Genomic DNA, 22535 nt, shown 5'->3' with positions numbered 1-22535 from the left:
CTGAAGGAGCTAGGTAGGGCATGCTGGACCAGAGAGCAGAGCCTGGGGGTCAAACATATCAAGTATCCGAATCTTTCCAATTCCTTTAAGAGCATGTGACTTTAAGTGCCAGTGAAACTGTGGGCTTACTACTTAGGAGGGAGCTTCTATTACCACAGGCCATCAAAATCTGGGAAACTTGGGTGGTTTAATTTTCATAAACACCCTGATTAGAGTAACATTACTTCCCTTTTTCAAATGAGGAGGATACACAGTTCAAGAAAGACCGTGTAACTTATCCAGGGTCACAGCCTATAAATGGAAGAGCTGGGATTTGAACCCAGGCTGGCCTGGTCCTTGAGCTTGGTCTCTTTCTAGTGTCTTTATCACCTTCATCTCATTGCTTTTCCCCTATAAAACAGTGTCACAGGAGACAATTTCCAATGGCCTTCATCAGAGGCCAGGTCTGTCTTCATCCTCTCTGAGCCCAGGCACCCCTGCAGGGTCCATGTAGCCCACAGCCTAGCTGGCATGAGGCGACTTCGAAGGTGGACAGCCAAGCTGGCCAGTGCAGGAGCCACTTGCCCCTGGGTGGCTGCCCACTTGCCCCACCTTGCCACACCCTGGCCTCTCTGGGTCTGGGGCTGTTGCCACGGAAGAGGATCCTCCACCCTCTCCCTTAGGACTGGTGATTCCAGGAGTAATAAGCGGCTGAGTGCTGTGGCCAGGGCTCCCCTCCCTAATCCCCAGTCTGTCTGTGTTTATCCCACGGCCTCAGGCGGGGGCGGGGGGGGGGGGTAGCTGATGAGCCAGTGGGCAGCTGCTGGGCTTCCTGGGCTGGGACGAGAGAGCAGTCCAGGGACAGGCCCCTGCCTGGGCTACAGAGGAGCCAGGAGCCATGAGGGTGGCAGTGGGCATGCTCTGGCTCCTGGCCCTCTGGGGGCACCCCCCAGCCCACGGCTCCTGCCCCTCTCAATGCAGCTGCAGCCTCCACGTCCTGGGTGATGGCAGCAAGGCCAGGTATGTCACCAGGTGTGTGGGATGGGTAGCCCGCCGCTTCCCTCTAGCAGCTTGGCTGGGTTGGGAGGGCTGTATGCAGGGCCCTCAGAACATGGCTGGGTGAGACCTCTATCTTCCAGGCCCTTGAGGCCCAAGTGTCCTAGGGGGCTGGTCTGCTTTCCATTGTCTTCCAGCCAGCAGGGCATGGGAAGTACCAAGTCCCTTTCTTTACACGTGGGGGCAGGGGTGGGACACAGTGTGCCCACTCCAGGAGATCCATCCTGAGTCCTCCTCCAGGATCCTGGTGGAGGGAAACCCTCCAAAGGGCATGAGAAGTCTCTCTGTTACCTCTTTCTTTTCCTCTCCTTTCCCCCTTCCTTCCTTCCTTCCTTGCTTGCTTCCTTTCTTCCTTCCATTGTATTCCACCATTCTCTCTATATCTCCCTAGCCCCTTTTCTCCCAGGCCTCTTCCATTCTCTTGCCTTAGCTTCTGGGGTTACCCAGTACAGCCCAGGTATTTCTTACCACCCCACCCAGAATGTGACCACCTGCCTCCTCATGTTTTTCCCACTTTGGGGCACCTCTGGCCCATCCCCCAGGAGCCTCGGCCTCAACATATTTCTACGGGCTTTCCAAAAGCCCAGGAGTGCTCATTCCATTGCAAGCAAGCACCCCTATATCCTCACCCGTTTCTTTGACTTTCCCCAAGCCCTACCTGAGCTCTGAGAGCACCTCCATCCTCTCCTCCTCCCTTCCATGGGATGTTCCAAAGCCACTGTGATTTGTGGACCCTTGCTCTCCCACCATGGCCTCCTCTCCTTTTCTCTTTGGCAGTCTTTAGACTATCTTTTCTCTGACATCTTCAACTTATCCACTAGTGACCATCGCATTTCCCAACTTGTTTACGAATTTCAGTCCTTGGCTCAGGGCCTTTCCTACCATCTTTTTAACATTTTAGAATTCCATTCTCCCTTTCTCCCTTGTCTTAGATGGGTGCTGGGAGCCACTGATGATTTCTGATCAGGGCAGCAGTGTTATCAGTGTGACACTTACAATGATCCTGGCAATGGGTGTTGGGTTGATCGGGTGTGAGGGGATGGAAAGAATGGAGAGTCACCCCCCCCCCCCCATGAAAGGATACCCTGTGTGGTCTGAAAAACAAGAACTCCGTTTTTGACCCAAGTCTCTGATGGTCCAATTCATATGGATCATCAGAGGTAAGGATTCTATCCTCAAAAAAAGCCAGGGCTAAGCCCTGAGCCAGCCAGGAAATAGCCTCTGGCCAAGGACAGTGTGACTAGGGTGATGAAGAGCCTCTCCTGCTACTTACAGAAAGCACAGGGCTGAGAATCACACAGCATCAGTGACAGACCTGGTCCTAGAACCCACGGCTTTGGTTCCATTTCCAGATCTCTTCTCAACTGGTAATTCTGTCATGGGCAGGGACCAGGGGAGGGCTTGTGATACCAGGTTAGCCTTAAGATAGAAAATAAAATTCCAAGGTCAGTTTCCAGGGCTCTAATGTCAGCCAGTAGCCATCTTTCCTCTGAAGCCAGAGCTCTTACCATCAGTTCCACCTGCCTGACAGTCCCATGACTGATAGGCACCAGCCCATCTGCATGGAGTGTCCTATGAGGGCAACGATGCCAGGAAAGGCTATAGGAGGCCCTGAGGTCCCCAATGGCCACAAGCACAGATAGCAAAGTCAGACGGAGGCTTCCTCCTCGTCCCAGATGCCTTCCTCAGCCCACCTCCAACCAGGGACTGTCAGAGGGTTCCATCCTTACATCAGGATAGCCTGGGTGACCTGCCTATGCTCCATGCTCCCACGATCATGAACTTGTGGGTACTTGTGGATACTGGGGTTTCCTTGGGGGGCCCAGTCTGGGCACCAGGACAGAAGTGTTCCCATGTTCTTTATGCCCAGTTTGCCCCACCAGATGTGCTGTTGGCTCCTGCTGGCTTCTTAGTGGTTTCTTTGATCCCTCCCTTGATAAATTTCAGGGCATGTTTCCGGTCAACTGCCTTCCTCCCTCCTACATCCAGACCTTCCTCTTTGCAACAGTCAAACTTCCATTATCATTGAAAATATCACTGCCACCAGTGATATCTTCCTTAGCTGGATTGTAAGCTATTGTATAGGGACAGGGGCTATGAGTCTGATATTCTTCTGAATCTCCACAGCACCCATCCCTCAGTAGGGGCGTCCATGTATACCTGAAGAATGTGAGTGGGTGGGAGCCCCTGTGCCACTGACAAGGAAAAGCAAGTCAAGTTCAGCCAGTCAACTCCGAATAGAGTATTCAGGCTGAACTGATGGATGCTGGCAGAGTGTGTGTTACATCAGGAAGGCCTGATGTGAGCAGTACAAAAAGAACAAGGTCCCCTAGCAAAGCAAAACGTGACCACTGCCCCCACCTGCTCCAGTGTGAGCGGAGAAGCCCTCTAGATGAAATAGGCTGCACAAGGGCTGGGTCCCTCTGGTCTAGCCTCCAAGTTTTATCTCCTTGAGAATCTTTTCCTTTTTACTTTATGTGGGTGTGCTGCTCTCTCCGAGACGGCACGTAACACAGCCTTGAACTGTAGGTTCTTGGACGGCAAGGCCTGCTTCTTTTTATCTCTCTATCCTCTGTTTTAGTGCCAAACTTAATAGAACAAAGTTTAGGAGGTCACTGTCTGGGCAGAGGGATCACTGCAAGGAGCTTTGCAGCGCTGGGATGCAGGAATTTTTGATAGTGGTCAATAAATAGCATTGCACTCCTCCAGATGACAGGTCTGCAGAACTGGTACACAGCAGGACCTCACTTAAACCCTGAAACCACCTCGGGGAGGTGGTGGGAGGTTGTGGGAAACTGAGGAAAATAGAAGTTATATAATATACTCAAGGACACACAGCCAGCAAGCAGAGAGCCCAGATATGAATCCAACTGCAGGGGCCAAGTCCTAGCTCTTAAACATCTTAATCACCTCGTGGTCCCTCCGGGTCAGGGGAGGCTTGAGGCACCCAGTGAGTGTATGGCTTCATTTCTGATGCCCAAGTTATATATATAATTGTATGATATGATATTACATATATGTCATATAAATAATATCACAAAAACTGAGGTATAATTTAACAAAGGAACACTTTTAACACATATATGCAGTGATGCAATGCTCAAAATGATCTCAAGATTTATGAATACCATTCATTCTTAATGCACTGTAGGTGGTGTGAGTTGTAAGGGGACACAGAGGTCCTTCAGCCAGGGACAGGACCAAATGGCCCTCTGGGACCCCTGCGAAAGGCTCTCAAAGCAAGAACCCCTCAAAGGGAAATCCGGAGTCTGCTCGTCCGCGGCGCCACTCCAGGGCCCACCTCAGCCTGGAGCCTGGGTTTGGTGGTCCCGGTTCCCGTGCAGACCGGGAGGCCTCCTGAAGGAAGGTCCGGGAGGGAGCGGGGTAGGATCGCGGACCCGACAGGACCCTCGCTCAAATGTCCCCCATTTCTGTGACCAGGACGGTGGTGTGCAGCGACCCCGACATGACCCTGCCCCCCGCGTCCGTCCCTCCGGACACCTCTAGACTGCGCCTGGAGCGGACGGCCATTCGCAAGGTGCCCGGAGAGGCCTTCAGGCCGCTGGGCCGCCTGGAGCAGCTGTGGCTGCCCTACAACGCCCTCAGCGAGCTCAGCGGCCTCATGCTGAGGGGCCTGCGCCGCCTGCGTGAGCTGCGCCTGCCCGGGAACCGCTTGGCCGCCTTCCCCTGGGCGGCGCTCAGGGACGCCCCCCAGCTGCGGCTGCTGGACCTGCAGGCCAACCGCCTTTCAGCCGTGCCGCCCGAGGCCGCGCGCTTCCTGGGGAATCTCACCTTCCTCGACCTCTCCAGCAACCAGCTGCTGAGGCTCCCGCAGGAGCTGCTGGCCACCTGGGCTCACCTGCAGACCGGGCCCTTCCTTCCCGGCCACCACACCAGGCTGGTGCTAGGTAAGGGGCGGTATCCTTCACTTGGAGCTAGCTTGGGGAGCCTGCGGGTCTTAGGCAAGTTATTAAGCCTCTCTGAGTCTTGATTCTTTACCCGAAAAATAGAAATCACGCCTGCCTTCTGGATCTGAGTGAAGACTGAGTGAGAGGCACACACTGGCAGGTTTGGAGCTCAAGCTGCTGCCAGTTCAAATCCCAGCGCTGCTTTTTACTAGCTGTGTGTCCCCGGGGTAAATTGCTTAGCTTCTCTGTGCCTTGGTTCCCCTTCTGTAAAGAGAGAATGGCAATAACATCTATCTCAAAAGGTTGGAGTTGCAAGTAAAAGACAGTTCTTAGCACACAGTAGGTACATGTGGCAGGCACAGTGGTGTGCCACCTGGGTCCCTGTCAAGGTAGAGCTGGCTGCCCAGGTTTTGAGGGCACTGTCAGCAGTGGCCTTCAGCTGCCAGCCCTGTCAGGGACAGCCGTAGCTGCAGAGCAGCCTTGCCCAAAGCCACCCATCCTTTCCGGACACAGCCCCTATCCAAAGACCTGTCAGGTGGGAGTCTAAGGACCCAGCTGCTTGGCATGACTCTGATGGGTTATTTCAGCTCCCGAGTCCCCCAGGGATTCACCAGGCCCACTTCTCAACTCTGTGTCTCCCTCTTCCTTCTTTCCTTCCTTCCTTCCTTCCTTCCTTCCTTCCTTCCTTTCCTCCTTAATGAACATGCTGCACATGTTCATCTCAGAGTCTGCTTCCAGGAAACCCAACTTCCAACAATCTTCAAAACATGTGAACACCCCACCCCCTTGACAGTCTCCTCTAAGCACTAGGTACACATACATGGATGGAAGGTGGTCCTAACTCTTTGCTAACTGGTCAGTCCTTACTGGCCATCTGCATTAGTGTGGCACTGAAGCTTCCCTAAATTTCTTGCTCCCTCACAGAACTTGACCCTCACCATATCCCAGGGGGTAGATAGTGCAAGTATAATGTCCTTTGTTTTACAGATGAACAAACACAACCTGAGGTTTAGTAAGTAGCGGTTTGGGCCCAAGGCTCATGTCAGATAGACTGATTCTCTTTCCTCTGTCCTGTGAGGGGATGGGGAGTTGTGGCAGAGGGTGGGTGGTGGGGAGTGGGTGGATAGTATCAGAAGAGAGCCCTCCTAGCAGCATGTGCCTGGAACATACCTTGGCTCATATAGGGTCCAGCACCAGGGGCTGGAGCAGTCTCAGAATGGTTTGGGGCAGCTCCTGCCCCAAGGCCCAGGAGAGTCTCTCAACGAGGGAATATTTAGAAGCCTCACTGCCTGCAAACAGGGCAGGGAACAGCAAGCCCCATTCCAGCTCTCTGCAGACTTTCTCATCTGATAAAGGATAATATATAAGATAGTACTCACAGGGAAAAAAATTATTTATTTGAAAATAACATTTAACTGAATTCCCTTTTCAATATATGTATGCTATATAAATTTCATACATATATATGAAATATCTGATAACTTTACTGCAATGACCATGTCAGGCAGCCAGGGCAAGAGGTATTCACCCAGTATTACAAATAAGGAAAATGAAGTACAAGCGATCTTCCAGGTCATGCAGCCAGGAAAAGGCCCCCTGCGACTCAGTTGCCCAAAGCAGAGTTGAATGGTTATACTAGCTGACCCCCTCTCTTTGATTCCTTCTTGTTTGTAATGAACCAATGTCTTAACAGGTGAACCATCTCTTTTCCTGCCTAAAGCTCATACCTAGCCATGAGGGTGACAGGTGGCATAATTCATTACAGAAAATTAATATTAATTTTAATTACATAACTCACACATGATTATATGTAAACATTTAAAATATTACAGAAAAAGCTGGGGTGCCTGGGTGGCTCAGTCGGTTAAGCATCAAACTTCAGCTCAGGTCATGATCTCACAGTCCTGGAGCCTCAGAGCTTGGAGCCTGCTTCGGATTCTGGGTCTCCCTCTCTCTCTGCCCCTCCTCTGCTCATGCTCTGTCTCTTTCTGTCTCAAAAATAAATAAAAAAATTACAAAAAATTAAAATATTATAGAAAAAGCTAAAGACCCTTTTGTTCCCTCTTCTGATCCCGAATCCTTCTCCCCCTTCTAACAGGTAGCACTGTTACGTTCATTTGCATGTTCTCTTTTTGAATGCATTTGCAGGGGTGCCTGTGTGGCTCAGTCAGTTATGCGTCCAACTCTTGATCTCAACTCAGGTCTTGATCTCAGGGTTGTGAGTTCAAGCCCTGCGCCAGGCTCTGCACTGGGTGTGAAGCCTCCTTAAAAATAATACATTTATGGGGCGCCTGGGTGTCTCAGTTGGTTGAGCATCCGACTTCGGCTCAGGTCATGATCTCGTGGTTCGTGAGTTCAAGCCCCATGTCGGGCCCTAGTGCTGACAAGTCAGAGCCTGGAGCCTGCTTTGGATTCTGTGTCCCTCTTTCTCACCACCCCACCCCTGCTTGTGCTCTGTCTCTCTCTGTCTTTCAAAAATGAATAAACATTAAAAAAAATTTTTTAATAAAAAAATTAAAAATAAAATAAAAAAATAATGCATTTACATACACATACATATATAAACATACATACACATAGAAATTTTATCTGTGTTTTACATAAAGTTTCAGATTGTATATGTCATATTGTTTATATCAACCAGCACTAACTTCTTCACTCAACAATAGGTCTTGGAAATCTTTGTAAGTTGCTACAAATGGATCAGCTTCATTATTTATAAACTACTGCATAATTTTTAATAGTATAGTTATACTACAGTTAATTTAGCCATTCTCCCTTTATTGGCCCCTTAGATCGTTTCCATTATTTTATTAACAGCTATGATGATACAGAGAACATTCTTGACAATGCATCCTTGTGCACGTAGACAAATGTTTCTCTAGGATAGGAACTGAAAAATGGAATAGGTCATGGAGTGTGCACATTAGACAGTTTAATATCAGTCTAATAGTCTCCAAGTGGCTGGGCCAATTCTCACCCCACACCTGTGCTGTGCGAGACCACAAATGCAGGTGTTCACTCTGCCAGTTTACTTGAGTGCCTATCAGTGTGGGAGCTTGGTTCTAGGTGCTGGGGACATAGCAGGGAAGAAGATAGATGAAAATTTATTCCCTCATAAGGCTAATAATTTAAATGGTTGGAAGATTTAACTTCTGCCAGTCTTAGGGGTAAAAGTTTCCCTGTCATTTAACTTTGCTATTTGCATTCATTCTTTGGGGGCTCAATTGTAAGAGGTGAAAGCCAGGTAGCTCACCACCAGAGCTGGGTGCTCATGATTCTTGGGGTGCAGATGTATCATTAAATGCATTTAACCAGTGATACAGGGTAGCGGTTACGAGAGGGATGGAGTGAGGATGGATAGAAGAAGGAACTGGTATCCTCCCAACTGGTGTTCAGAAGGACCTGAGAGTCACGCGTGTACAAGCAGATGTATATGCGACCTCCTCAAACCTTACATTTCCCCTTCCAAATATATCAAATATATGCATGCAAGTAAATAATCAAATATATGCATGCAAATAAATAATATGCCATTGATTATTAGACATACTATCAAATTTAATAACAATCTTTGGGGGTAAAAAGACACCACATGAAATGAATTCATTCCGTATTTCAGAAATGCAAACATGTAAAAAGGAATCGTGCTTTAGGTATGAGGACACATGATACGCCTGTATCTGTAGAAGGCTCTTGGATGTAGAAGGGTGGGTGCAGTGACCTACTGTCATCTTTATAAATAAGTCCAATTTTAAAGTAAAGAGGGCTGGGGATATGACATAGGATTTGACTTCCTGGCCTCCTCACTCCTCCCCTTTTGAGCTTGTATCAAAGGGACCAATGTCAGAGCCACCCTCCTTACTGGGGTGATGCTGAGAGTTCCACACTGAACTGAGAGGACAGGGATCAAGGGTCAGGGGTCACAAAGAATTTTGAGAAATTTATTTTGGCATATTGCAGGTATTGCTGAAATCCTCGCTGCCTGACCAGTAGCCTGAAAGGGTCAGTCCAGGAATGGCAGCAGTAATTGCCAATTTTCTCAGTATGCTGTATGGCTTACCCAAATGCTTAACAGGATTTGTTTTTATTTATGCCTATAGCAACCCTGAAAGGGAAGTACTGCTATCATTCAAGTTGAAGAACCAGCCTTAAGGTTGCACAGCTAGAGAGGCAAGGAGCTGGACCTGGAGGCCAGGTCTGCTGACTCTGAGCTCAGGATATGCCTTGTCCTCCCTGACGGGGCAGGGGGGCTGGGCATGGGGATATGAATATCGAGGGCTCACCTCTTACTTACCCTCTCATCCCTGCAGGGCTGCAGGACAACCCCTGGGTATGTGACTGCCGCCTCTATGACCTAGCCCGTTTCCTGGAAGGCTGGGCCCCAAACCTGGCTTTCATAGAGGCCAGGCTGAAGTGTGCCAGCCCGCGCAGCCTGGCCGGAGTGGCCCTCAGCCAGCTGGAACTGAGGAAGTGCCAGAGTCCGGAGATCCGTCCAGGGGTAGCCAGCCTCAGGTCCCCTCTGGGCAGTTCAGTATTGCTACGTTGTGGGGCCACCGGGGTCCCTGGGCCGGAGATGAGCTGGAGGAGAGCCAACGGGTATCCGCTCAACGGCACAGGTTTGTGAGCTACAGGGACTGTGGTGCTGAGATTGCAGACTGAGTGCGGGGGTGGGGGGGGAGGGTGGGGATGTCAGCATCTTTGGTGGGAGGTCAGGTCTGCTGAGGAGAGGGAGGTCAGCTGAGTGAGGCTGTTTACTCCTGTTGTGGCTGAGTGGAGGTAGACAGGCTCTGCCCAGACAGAACATGGGACAGTGGCTTCCATGATGACAATAGCTGTCAACCTGCCCTACATATTCCAGAAGACACTCTGATCAGGGCCCACCCTGGGAGGAACAAAATGCTGCCATTTTGGTGGAAGATACTCTTAGTGTATTTGATATTTATAGTAAGTTTCCAAGTTGTGAATGTTAAGCCAGTTTCACTAGGAGTGATTAATAATATGAGTTACCATCTATTGAGCTCCTTAGGTGTTGAGTACATTATGTGCATAATGTCACTGAACTTTAAAGAACAACCTGGTTATCCTTTTTGTTTTGTAAGTCAACAGAATCTGAGATGCTAAAAGCTTGGCCTACAGCACACAGCCTCCCATGTTATTTTTGCTGTGTAGACAGAGATGGTTCATCTCTGGTACAGGATGGTGGGGTTTACCAGAGTCACAGCCTACCTGCGTGCAGGCAAGGGGTTGAGGAGGGATCGTTTCTTAGTGCATGACCAGAAAACCGCATGTCCTCGCAGCTCCCTTCGGGGTCTCCTTCAACTAGGCTGGCGAGTGTTGCTCTGGGATTGTGGGTTTGAAATCAATTGACAAACAAACATTGTATAAGGAGCTTCATTATGTAAAACACAAAGTCTAAGACACTCTGATGGAGGTGGCAGTGTGTCTGGGCAGGGTGGCAATGTGCTTCCGCCTAGGGCTCTGTCTCGTGTTCACCCTGACCCACCTTCCCCCACAGAGCACAGCCTGCCCCCCTAAGGAGTCCGTTCTATAGGATTCCAGGGCCCTGAAGAATACAGATTTAGAAGGCAGATCATCCTGAGACTCAGCCTGAGCCTAGGTCTCCCCAAATTTGAGCCCAGGTGATCTTGATCCCCTTGGCTAGTCTAAGAAAAGTTGAGTAACTCCCAGTGGTTTCTCAGGATGACAAGGTCTCCTATGTATACAAGAGTATGCACAGTCCAGGGGCCATGAACTTGACCCTAGGAGGAAGCTTGGGGCAGATGGGCCCACTCATTTTCCTGCTTTATGCCTCTTTCCCCTCAGTGCATCAGGAAGTTGCCAGCGATGGCACGAGTTGGACGCTGCTGGGCCTGCCTGCTGTGTCCCACCTTGACTCAGGAGACTACATCTGCCAGGCCAAGAACTTCCTGGGAGTCTCTGAGACTGTCATCTCCCTGGCCGTCACTGAGCCCCAAGCTTTCACAGAACACGGTGGGAGCCCAGGGGCACTGTGGGCAAGGACAGGTGAGGGGGCGGAAGCTGCCGCGTACAACAAGATGGTGGCCAGGCATGTCCCTGACATTCCTGGACCTGCTGTCCTGGCCACTGGGCCCCCTGTGTCCAACATGAAGGAGGAGCTGACCCTCCAGCACTTCCAGATGGGGATCCCAGGAGAACGCTTGAACGGGCAGGCGGGACGCCAGGAGACCCAGATGGTGAGGTCTCTCAAGGTGGTGGGAGACACTTACCAGAGTGTGACCTTGGTGTGGAAGGCCCCCCAGGCTGGGAGCATAACTACCTTCAGTGTCCTCTATGCTGTCTTTGGGCAGCGCAGCATGCGGAGGGTGGTTGTGCCGCCTGGAAAGACCAGCATCACCATCCGTGGGCTGGTGCCCAAGACCAAGTACGTGGCGTGTGTCTGTGTGCGGGACCTGGTGCCCCAGAAGGAGCAGTGTGTCATCTTCTCCACGGACGAGGTGGTAGACGCCGAGGCCACCCAGCGGCTCATCAATGTGGTGGTGATCAGCGTGGCTGTTGTCATCGCCCTGCCCCTCACCCTGCTTGTCTGCTGCGGTGCTCTGCGAAGGCGCTGCCGGAAGTGCCGTTCTGGGGGCTCCGCCGAGGCCTACGTCAACCTGGAGAGGCTGGGCCACAGCGAGGATGGCTCTGAGGAGCTGTCCCAGCACAGCCTCAGTGAGGCCGACAGGCTCCTCTCGGCCCGTTCCAGCCTGGACTCTCAGGTCTTGGTGGGCAGGGGGGGCAGACGGATCAATGAGTACTTCTGCTGAGGGGGGTGCTCCCCTCCAGGTGCCCACACACCTGCCACGTCTACTTTCTGTCTTCCACTCTCACCTGCTCACTCTGACACCTGAGCCCACACTCACCCACTCTTGCCCACTTGGGTTCCTGCTTACTCATACGTGTTCACACAGTGACAGCAGCTAACACTTATTAAGCACTTACTATGTGCCAGGAAGTGTTCTAAGTGCTTTACATACACTGACTTGTTTAATTCTTATAACAACCCTTTGCAGAAGGCCCTCCCATTTTCCTGGAGAAGAAACAGGGATTAACCGACCTGCTTCTATCAGTCAGTTTTTCCCATGTAACAAATAAAAGCAAAATCTCAGGAGTATGCAGCAACAGGCACTATTTTCACCCAACCTACAGGTCTGTGGGTTGACCAGGGTGTCTCTGCTTCATGAGTTCTATTTGGGGCCCAGGATGAAGGGTCAATGGCTACTTGGGGCAGTCTTTCTCGGAGAGGTCAGATGATATCAGAGGAATGAACAAAAATAGGCAATGTCTCTTAAGTGCTTGGCTGTAGAGCTGGCACATTGCCATTTCTGCCCATATTCTCTCTGCCAAAGCCAAGTCCCATGGCCAAACCCAACTTTCATGTGGCATCAAAGGACAGCTCTGCCAGGGAGGTGATGGGGGGCAGGAAATAGTTTGCCGAGCAGTGATCTAATCCACTATATTGCCCACAATGTACACACAACTAGAAGGTGGCAGTTCTGGAGTCAGAATCAGGCAGTTGGTTCCAGGGTTGACAGTCCTTACCATGCCCCTCTTCTGCATCTTGATTACATTTATGCTAACTCATAGGCACTCACACACGCAGTCCCTTGATGCATTAGCCAAATTTGTATAGTCACACACACACACACACACACACACACACACAGACCCACGCTGTGCCCTCACTGTGTACACTTAGGGATTCTAACATTTTTTTTCTGGGTGCCATTCTGCCTAGAGATAATCATTCGATTTCAATAAATTCAGTGAATTGCAATAAATTTGATTTGGATGATGCCCAAGAGACCACTGCTCATTTACTCTCAGATGTCAGGCTGGAGGAATCTGAGAGACCCTCCGTGGTGGGCGACACAGTACACCCAATGCTGTCTGGCACACAGCTCACCTCTGTTCCCATGTAGCAGTCTTTGTTAGGATTACTGACATTACCTGCATTCCTGAGGGTGTCTCAGGGCTTTCCCAGTTACTCAGTAGGCCACTTCAAGGTGGGATTCCTGTTCAGTTTGCTTCAAGTTGGGAAGCCTCTGAGACACCTCTGTGAACAGGTGAAGATGAATGTTTCCAGCAGAAGGGTCAATGTTGTGTCTTGTCTACAAGTCCAGGCTTTCATAAGGGGAGCATTCAGGGTGTTTGGTGCCAAGGCCTCTAGACAACAACGGAGAAAATTTGGGTATGGCAAGCAATCCCAGGGAACTATCCTGCTGGTATTGCCTAAAGTTACTGTACTCCCTCTCACATTTACAAAAGACCTTACAACATCTGACCTTACAACATATTTCCTTGCCTTCTCTTATTTGATTTTTACAACAACCCATTATGGAGTATGCGCTGCTTGATTTTACAGATGAAAAAACTGAAGCCCAAAGAGTTGACTGATTTGTAGGGGGTAGTGATCAATTTTCTTGGAGGATCTAAGTCTTTGATAACTTTCTGGCCAAGCTGAAGGTCACTATTCAGTGTTGATCTCTACAACATGATCTACAGCAAGTTCATTATGGGAATGGATTTTTTCAAGTCATTGAAAACTGTAGGAACCATAAGACCACCAGTACACATGAGTATGGAATTTCCATATGTGGATATTTTCTGCCCATCACTCGGAGGGTACATCTGACTATAACTTATGGGCCATAGCCATTGGTAAGAGAAATTATTTGGTTGGAAGATGACAAAACCATTGTCTACAGCATGGGTCAACAAACATATTCTGTAAAGAAAGCCAGATAGTAAATATTTTAGGCTCTGTCACTACTACTCAGCTCTTCTGATGGAGTGTGAAAGCAGCCACAGACAATATGTAAGTTATGGGCATGGATGTGTTCCAATAAAATGTTATTTACAAAAACAAGTGGCAGGCTGGATTTGGCTCTCAGGCGGTAGCTTTCCAAACCCCAACGTAGATTCATTAAGACATTTCTGCTATTGAGACCCAAGACTCAATTCTGATTGTTTGCTATATGAGATTGATAGGCACTCCCCAAATCAGAACAAATTAAGTGGATGAAAGCAGCCATCTATTGAAATGATTAAGATGTTTTCTCTAAATGATTGGCTGAGCCAATTAAGATTGAAAAATTAATGGCCCAAAGACAATAAACATCCAGTCAGTTTTATTAAACCTTGTTTGAAGAAAATTCAGGAACTTGAAAGCAAGAATTTGTTAGTATTTATTCAACATCATGTGAATGTGTGTGTGTGTGTGTGTGTGTGTGTGTGTGTGTGAGAGAGAGAGAGAGAGAGAGAGAGAGAGAGAGAAAGAAAGAGAATTCAAAATTTTCAATAATTCATTAAGACCTGCTTTAGTGGGTCTGGATGGAATGACTCCAAAGATAGTCAGCCTCCCAATTTCCATCTTGTCAGTCTTCCTTTGTGTGTTCTGTCTTCCCTGGTTTGTTCTTGTAGAGGGGAACCATCCTGGATTATGCTCATAAATATTCACGTAACTGGAAAAAAATTAATTCCCGCTCTAAAAAATAAAATGATGTCTGGTTTATATATTGATCTTTTGGTATATGAGTCTGATTAGTATAAGTTGGTCCCTGAAAACCTTTTAGAGGGCAGGGAAAATAATTTCTTGTCTCCCAGTGATGAAGACCAACCTACACCAGGGTAGTCCCACAGCATGGTGTCCTTGGAAGCCTTGTTTGGAGGTTTAATGAGATTGTGGCATCTCCATCATGTCTTTTTCTAACTACAACATAATTATATTTCTTTTAACCTAAGCAGGGCGTATGTCCAATGCCACTTATCTCAAGTAGCATGTGTAAGTTGCAAGGTATAAAAGGCAAGTAACAGAAATTGTATCCTAGAAAGTTGATGTAGGGTATTGAAATTACTCAGTGACCAGTGCCTTTAAAGATCCTAGAGCTGGAAATGTTTGCTTTAACTATCATATAGTCCAGTGGAGACAAAAACAAACTTAAGAGTACTTGAACATGTTATTTGATTGCAAAGGTATTGTAGTCAGGATAGGTTAGGCTTATGCTATGCTAACAATTCCCAAATTTCAGTGGTTTAATATAGAAAGGTTTATCCCTGCCTTTACAGAGTCTCTTCAGTCTGTGGTAAATGTGGATGGAGGGTAGGCTCTGCTCCATTTATTCACTCAGGGGCCCAGGCTAATGAAGACTCCACCACCTGGAATGTTAACACTTGCTGTAACAAGGGAGAAGAGAACCTGGAGAATCATGTAGGGGCTTTTAAAACATTATTTCCTCTAAAATGCCATTAACCAGAATTTTAGTTGGAAAGCCCACCTATTCAAGGAGGCTTGGGAATGTAGTCATTTGTATGTCCATCACAGACATGCCATTAGCATGGGTAGCCAGGAAGACATCTCAGATGGGGTTGGCAGCAGATGGAAGACTGAGAGAGAGCACTAGCTTGAAAAGAGGGAAAACAGCATGTCTGCTTCTGGATATGTCACCTAGTTCTCTGTCTGAGTCATCCCAAAGTTCTACTAACATCAGGGTGCCATTTTCCAAATGAATAGATAGAAAACTCTCTTATTAAGGTTCTATTAAGACTAGCCAGGGAGCCACCACACAGAGGCTATTCATATCTAATTATTTCATAAACAGAATGTCTCTTCTCTCATGACTATCTCTACTAATAATTCTAACAGCCAAGTTCCTGAACACATCCTACTGGAAGGGAGATGAGGGTGTCATATTCTCAAACTCCTTCCCCTTGTGGTTAATTCTCTTGAGTTTTAGGAACACGACTTAACCACTAGTTATTTAAGGTAAATGACATAACCCAGCTTTAATTGCCCCAGTCTCTTACCTTAACTGAAAACATAGAGTTGCCCATATGCCAAATAAGGAAACCAGGAGATGAAGGGGTCGGGAGAGGAGAAGGAGCAGTGCAGAAGTGGCCTGCATGAGTCCAGAAATGACATGCCAGGGGATACTCTTCTCAAGCTTTCATCAAACCACTGGAAAGTTAGGTTCAGCTGGATTCATTTGAAGAGGATAGCATGGGATGAACAGGGAAGAAATTGTGGGGGATGAAGATTTCTTTAGGCCCCACATTTTGAGGTGAGAAAAGAATTCACTAGTGGGTTGTGATGCAGTGAATTGAATCACATTTTTTTTTTCAAAAAGCAAGCTTGAAAAAATCTTGGCCAACCTGGTACAAGTTCTCTGGAGTGAGAATCAGAATTGTCTGCCATCAGGGCAAACTGGCGGGGCCCTTGGGCACCCCACCCTCAGTTGCTATATGTGGTTTGCTTTGGGAAGGGCATGACCTCATGCAAGCAATCCTTGCAGCTGAGCATCGACTTATTCCTTGAAGGGGCTCTAGGCAGCACATCTCCATGTCTAGCACAAGTTTTGCACCCATTTCACTCTCTTTGTTTTGATTTCTACCTTGAGAGGAACTTCAGAGATCTATCCAGATTGTAGAGCTACACAAAAAACTCAAGCAAATATATCTGGCTTGGATAGAAAGCCTGGAGTGTAATCAGCTTAGTTGGTGACCCATTTCCCCCCTCACTGGTTAACTGCTAAGCGGATTTTCTTCCTTGAGGCCTTTTGTAGGGTATGATGTATATCATGAGTCTTAAGGGAACTCATGGAATTTCAATATTCACCAGGAAATACCCCAAGTAATAGGGAAGTAGACTTTTCTGCTTTTCAAGAGTCTGTTGGTGTGGGAAGGGAATCAATATATCTACTGTATTTTAGGTACTTTATTCTATATAACCTCAAATTTTCCTAGAAATGTTATGACGTGTTTATTAATTTCCCTATTTTTCAGAGGAGAAACTGAGATTCATGGAGCTTAGTGACTTTCCAAAGATCTCAAGACAAGGAAGCATAAGCTAGAGAGAAGACCCCACAGGGTCTATGAAGTTTTGTCCACCAGTGAATTCCTGACACCTAGAAATTGTGTGGTTTAGAGCACATGGCCAATATTTGTTGAATGATTACAGAGTGACAAAGTACCCCAAACCACATATATCTCACCTTAAAATGTAAGCCTTTATCATGTGGCATACACAGCATTCAGGATCCAGGATAAGAAACACATTTTGGTTTAATCAGAAAACACAATCTTGTGGTTTAACCTCTGTATCATGATGCTTCTCTGTCTCTGGTCATCCAAGTGGCAAGAAAAGCTGCCTTAATACAGTAGAGGAATGAATCCATCACGCCAGGTATGGAGAGAAAGCCAGAGATGGGAGTGGTCACATCTTTGTTACCCACCATGCATTCACTTCTAGAGAGCTGTTGAAAATTCTAGCTTTCAGGAGCCAATTGTGAAGAAATATTGGATGGATTCTGGCCAAATAACTTGAACCATAGTGCTCAGGATAGTATTACTTGCTGGTTTCTTGGATCTTTTTGTAAGAAACTGAGGGAAGACAGTATCATTGCTGAATAGGACAACTGGCTTAGAGTTTGCTTTCTAGACTTGAGAACTAGAAAAAGGATAAATTTTGTGACCTTAGTTAAGACACATAGCTCTCTCTTCATGAGTTCTTATTGAGCTTGTGATCTGGGCCATAACAGACCTCAGAGCATCCAGGGACTTTGCCACTGCTGTGCTGACCTACATCACCATGGATTACCAATAATAGGATTTGCCACTCGGAAGCTTGGACTATACTTACTCAAAACTTGCAAGGTAGTTTCTTACAGGGGAATATGGCTTCATTTTCTCACTATTGCCTGCTAGTTCTGGTCTTTCTGGATTCATATGCAGCTCAGCCATCCTGTCTACCAGGATGTACCTGCTCAGAGGACAGTTTCGGCAGGTGCGCTGTGCTAACAAGATGCCAGAAGGTTGTAGGGGATGGGTTTTATTTGGGGAAGTTATGGAGTGGGAACAGGCCTAGATTTGGCAGGAAATCAGCAAATCTCTAGTTGGTGCTGAACTTTGGAGAATTGTGCACTTTTACCAAAATGGGTCTCTTTTATTTCAAGTGAATAGCATATATATTTTTTTCTTCTAATTCATACATCTAATGCCAGAATAAACCTGATCTCACTTCCCTGATGTTCATCTTAAAGATTTTGTGGTTTCTTGTACAGGGCTCTGCAGTGCATGTCTACCTCTTTGGGAATGATCCCAAGGAAACTTCCTGAAGAGTTAAAGCGGTTGAGAATTGAAAATTCACCCTTATTCGAACTACCCCAAGGGTCCTTCATCAACATGAGCACGTTGGAATACCTTTGGCTTAATTTTAACAACATCACTGTGATACACCTAGGAGCCCTGGAGCACCTGTCAGAACTGAAAGAGCTGAGACTGGAGGGGAACAAACTTCGTTCAGTGCCATGGACAGCATTCCAAGCCACCCCTCTTCTGAGGGTCTTGGATCTCAAACACAACAGGATTGACGTGCTCCCTGAGCTGGCTCTTCAGTTCTTGGTCAATCTGACCTACCTTGACCTATCCTCCAATAGGCTTACAGTTGTATCCAAGGGTGTCTTCTCGAACTGGCTGGCCTACCAGAAACCCCATCAGCCTGGCTGCGGAGCCAGGATTCACTCCAGTTTGGTGCTGGCACTGCACGACAACCCCTGGCTATGTGACTGTCGCCTGAGGGGACTTGTCCAATTTGTAAAGTCCAACAGCATTCCAGTCATCCTGGTGAATTCCTACCTGGTGTGCCAACACCCTCTCTCCAAAGCAGGGCAGCTTTTTCATGAAACTGAGCTCAGTGTTTGCATGAAGCCACAGATCTCAACCTCCAATGCCAGTGTCACCATCCAGATGGGACAGAATGTGACCCTGAGATGCCTGGCACAGGCCAGTCCCTCACCAACCATTGTATGGACTTATCCTCTGAGCATGTGGAGAGAATTTGATGGTAAGCCACATGGACCCTCTCAATGTGTCTTGGGAAAGACTGAGGTCTACAGCAACCCTATCCTCAGTAGAGAGGTTCTAAACTGGGTCAATCATGAAATAAAGGTGTGGGGAAGATTGGGATAGCCTTAAATTATACTCACCACAACAGGAAAGTTTCCAAGATATAGTTCCACTATTGGCATGATTTTAAGTGATTGCATACAGATCCCTATAGGATATACATGTATATATGTAAATATATGTATTGGAGCTGGCTTAACATATTCTATAAATATTATAAAATTATACATGAACAAATATATTCTCTGAGAGTCTTCTAGATGCAAAATACGATACTATGTATTTTTAAATCATAGAATTTCTGACTAGGACTCATTCTAGAGACTATTACTTATTTCTTAAATTTGCTGGAGCAGACTTACCTGGGGTATTTGTTTGAAATAAGATTTCCAGGCTCCTGCCCTGGAAATTCAGATTTACTGTGTCCAGGGGAGGACGTAAGAATAATGTAAATTAACAAGAGTTCCCTCTTCTCCCCTCTTTCTTTCCCCAACTAATTCTTACCATTGGGCAAGGTTGGAAATTCCTACATATAGACTGAATTTTACACTTGCCACCACTGTGTTGTTCAGACCTTATCGGCTTAAAGTTGTACTACTGGGACCCTGGATGAGGAAGTGACCTCCATGGGCCTCACAACTGGGATTCAAACCTGCTTCTCATTTTCTGAAATTCTATGGTCTGCTTTCATACATTCGATGGAATCACCTTTAATGCTACCCTGCAGCACTGGGACATATCACAGGCCAGAGGTGGCTTCCCTAGGGATATCCTGAAGTCTAGAAGACAACTAGAAATATCTGAGTAAAACTTGAGAAATATAGTCAGTTATCCAGATATTTGTTGTGCATAGTGAAAAACCACTGGAAGATTAAAAAATACCTAACTAACTGAACTGTTGATTTTTTCCCATCATTTTGATCACATCTTATTGGCTTGAGGTTAAATACCAATGAAGGAGAAATGTGGAATTTATTGTTGTAGCCTTTTTAAGAGCCGTGAGATGCATGCATGTCTTTTTTAATGCTTTGAAGTCAGTTTCTTTGGTACCGTATTATATGTATCCTCTCAGTAATAACAACAGCTAGCACTAAGCACTTAGTATCAAACCTACATAAAGGATACTATTATCATCCCATTTTACTGATGAGAAAATTGAAGCCAAGAGAATCTTAGCAACTTGTCCAGGACCATATACTTTTTAAGGGATAGAACCCAGGCATTTGGCTCCAGACTCTGAGCCTCTCTATACCTGGCAGGCAAAAAAGACCCTTCTTGAAGCTCACAGTATCACACGGTGGCGAGAGATCTCCCAGAAACCGTGATGTTGGCTCAGTGAGGCTTCTGGTAGTTTGGTGGGAGCAGCTAGTGAAGTTGACAATGTGGTCTCCGTAGGCAGAAGAGCAAGGTTCCAGATCAGTCACTGCCTCTGATCATTTCTCACAAGGGGCAAGTTGCTTAATCACTCCAATCCTCAACTTGTTATGTGTAAAAATGGGGTACTTACCTTACAGGGGTGCTGAGAGGCAAACACCTGGCACCAAACATATGCTTAATAAATCGTCACCTTCAGCTCAGAAAAATAATAATAATTAGCATTGCTGAATGCTGTCCAGCTTTCTGTCAGAGAAATATCTATTGGAACTGTTTTGCTCTCTCCCCACCCAGTGTTGACCTCATCTACTGCAGAAGATACTGCTCTGTCGGAGCTGGTCATACCTGCTGCCCACTTGGTGGACAGGGGTAATTACACCTGTGTGGCCTCCAACTCCATCGGCAGGAGCACCCTTGTCATCTCCCTCCAAGTCCAGCCTGCCCAGACCCTGTCTGTGCCCCATTCTGCCTTTTTCCCCTCGGATGGCAATGCCTATGTTGACCTGAGGGTCGTCAAGCAGACAGTGCATGGGATTCTGCTGGAGTGGTTTGCGGTGGTTGACACCCCTGAGGAGAAATGGTTCACCCTCTACATTGCATCAGATGAAACACTCAAGAAGGAGGTGGTCCACATCGGCCCCGGGATCAACACGTACGCCGTGGATGACCTCCTTCCCAGCACAAAGTATGAGGCATGCCTCAGCCTGGGGGGCCAGCCCCCACGCAGGGGCCGGTGTGTGGTCTTTGTGACGGGCAGAGACCATGGCGAGCTGGAGGGACGGGAGCGCCTCCTGCACATCACAGTGGTCCTGTGCGCTGTGTTGCTGGCGGTGCCTGTGGGCGCCTACGTCTGGGCAGCCCAGGCCCCCTGCAGCTGCAGGGAGTGGGGGCTGCACTGCTGTCCTCACCGCAGGAAGGCTCCCAGGTGCCCCCGTGCTGTGCCACAGCACAGGGACTGCTCCTATAGAGAGCACATAGCTGTCTGTGAGGACCGCCTGGGGCACAGAGACGATGACGGGGATGAAGAGAAAGATGGAGAGGAAGACAGGGGCTGAACAGCTCAGGCTGGGGGCAGGGGGTGGGGGGAATCATGGTCCTTTAATCCCTAAACCCACCCTCTGTGGCAACTCTACTTGGCTTGACCCATTCATTCAATAGTATTTATTGAGCACCTACTCTGTTCCAGGCACCGAACTTGACACAATGATCAGGTAGACACAATTCTTCACAGAAGGGATGGCAATGGAGCTTTGTCCTGTCCAGATAGTTATCTTATTATACATGGTGACTGGAAATCAATAAATGTTACTCTTTCCATATATATAGCTCTGTAACATTTACACATAACATTTCACATGTGTTATCCTACTGGAGAAAGGTAGAATTCTGCCCCCCCCCCTTTTTTTTTACAGGTGAAGAAGCTGAAGCCCAGAAAGTTACTTGTGTACCCATCTAGCTGCTGGTGGAGGCACCCCCTGACGGGAGCTCAAATGCCATTGTTTCCTCTAAATGTCTGTTTTGCAATATTCTTGTGTCTCCCATTGTTCAGAAAGTATTATTCTTCCTCTTACTGGATAACTCCCAATGAGATCACATAGGTTTGATATTCCAAAGATCTGCCCTTTGGGGCAGTGAGAGCCCGGTGGGTGATGTGACTCTCTATTTGCGGGTGCCTGTGCTCCTGTGACCAGTCCTTTGGTGTTCGTGAGAGCCTGGGGCCATCAGCACTGAGGAACAGGAAACTGGCTGTAGCCCAGGGCTCATGCTCCAGTGATTGTTAGAAAGTAGAGTTGTATTCCCAGAAGGAATAGAACCTATATAAAAATCATATGACTATATAATTATTATTATTGTCATCATTTACAAAGGGAGGCTACAGAATCCCGATTTGTACCTAGTCTGTGACATCCTGAGTTTCAGGCTTGTTTTTTTAGCCCCGTGTCCCTAGCATCTCAGCGCTGAGCACAACAAATGTTTGCTACATGAGTGATGACATAACCCCTACTCCCTTCCCCTATTGTTTCAAGCTCTCCTGTTAAACCCCTGAGAGCTGATTGTCTCCTCTTATCTGGGTGTACGTGGGGTAGAGGGTTCCCCATGAACCCCAGAGATAGCTCATTGTCCCTCCAGGCAGCCTGCTGTTGCTAATCTTTCCCAGGGTTTGAACCCACGTCTGTCTTTTGCAGCTTTTCCACTAGCCACAGGAAAATCCCCTGGAGACTGTTGAGTATAAACTGGCCTCCCTGTGACATCCCTAGAAATATTTCCTCCCTCCTTCCCACCTTCCCCACC

The 22535-nt window shown here is 47.6% G+C and overlaps 2 protein-coding genes across 2 annotated transcripts; both read left to right on the top strand.

Annotated features, from left to right (window-relative positions):
• The first annotated feature begins 877 nt into the window (after positions 1–877).
• Positions 878–11734, top strand: LRIT1 (leucine rich repeat, Ig-like and transmembrane domains 1). The gene is made up of 4 exons (XM_047826380.1): positions 878–999; positions 4477–4943; positions 9257–9562; positions 10770–11734. The coding sequence occupies exons 1-4, from the start codon at positions 878–880 to the stop codon at positions 11732–11734; spliced, it is 1860 nt and encodes a 619-aa protein (XP_047682336.1).
• Positions 11735–17638: 5904 nt separating this feature from the next.
• On the top strand, positions 17639–21298 carry LRIT2 (leucine rich repeat, Ig-like and transmembrane domains 2). Its single transcript, XM_047826503.1, has 3 exons — positions 17639–17748; positions 18026–18807; positions 20538–21298. The coding sequence occupies exons 1-3, from the start codon at positions 17639–17641 to the stop codon at positions 21296–21298; spliced, it is 1653 nt and encodes a 550-aa protein (XP_047682459.1).
• The last annotated feature ends 1237 nt before the right edge of the window (positions 21299–22535 follow it).

The sequence above is a fragment of the Prionailurus viverrinus genome, chromosome D2, assembly GCF_022837055.1.
Source record: "Prionailurus viverrinus isolate Anna chromosome D2, UM_Priviv_1.0, whole genome shotgun sequence".
Classification (NCBI taxonomy): Eukaryota; Metazoa; Chordata; class Mammalia; order Carnivora; family Felidae; genus Prionailurus; species Prionailurus viverrinus.
The sequence above is the reverse complement of the archived record's forward strand: the minus strand, read 5'-3'. Positions and strand labels throughout refer to the sequence as shown.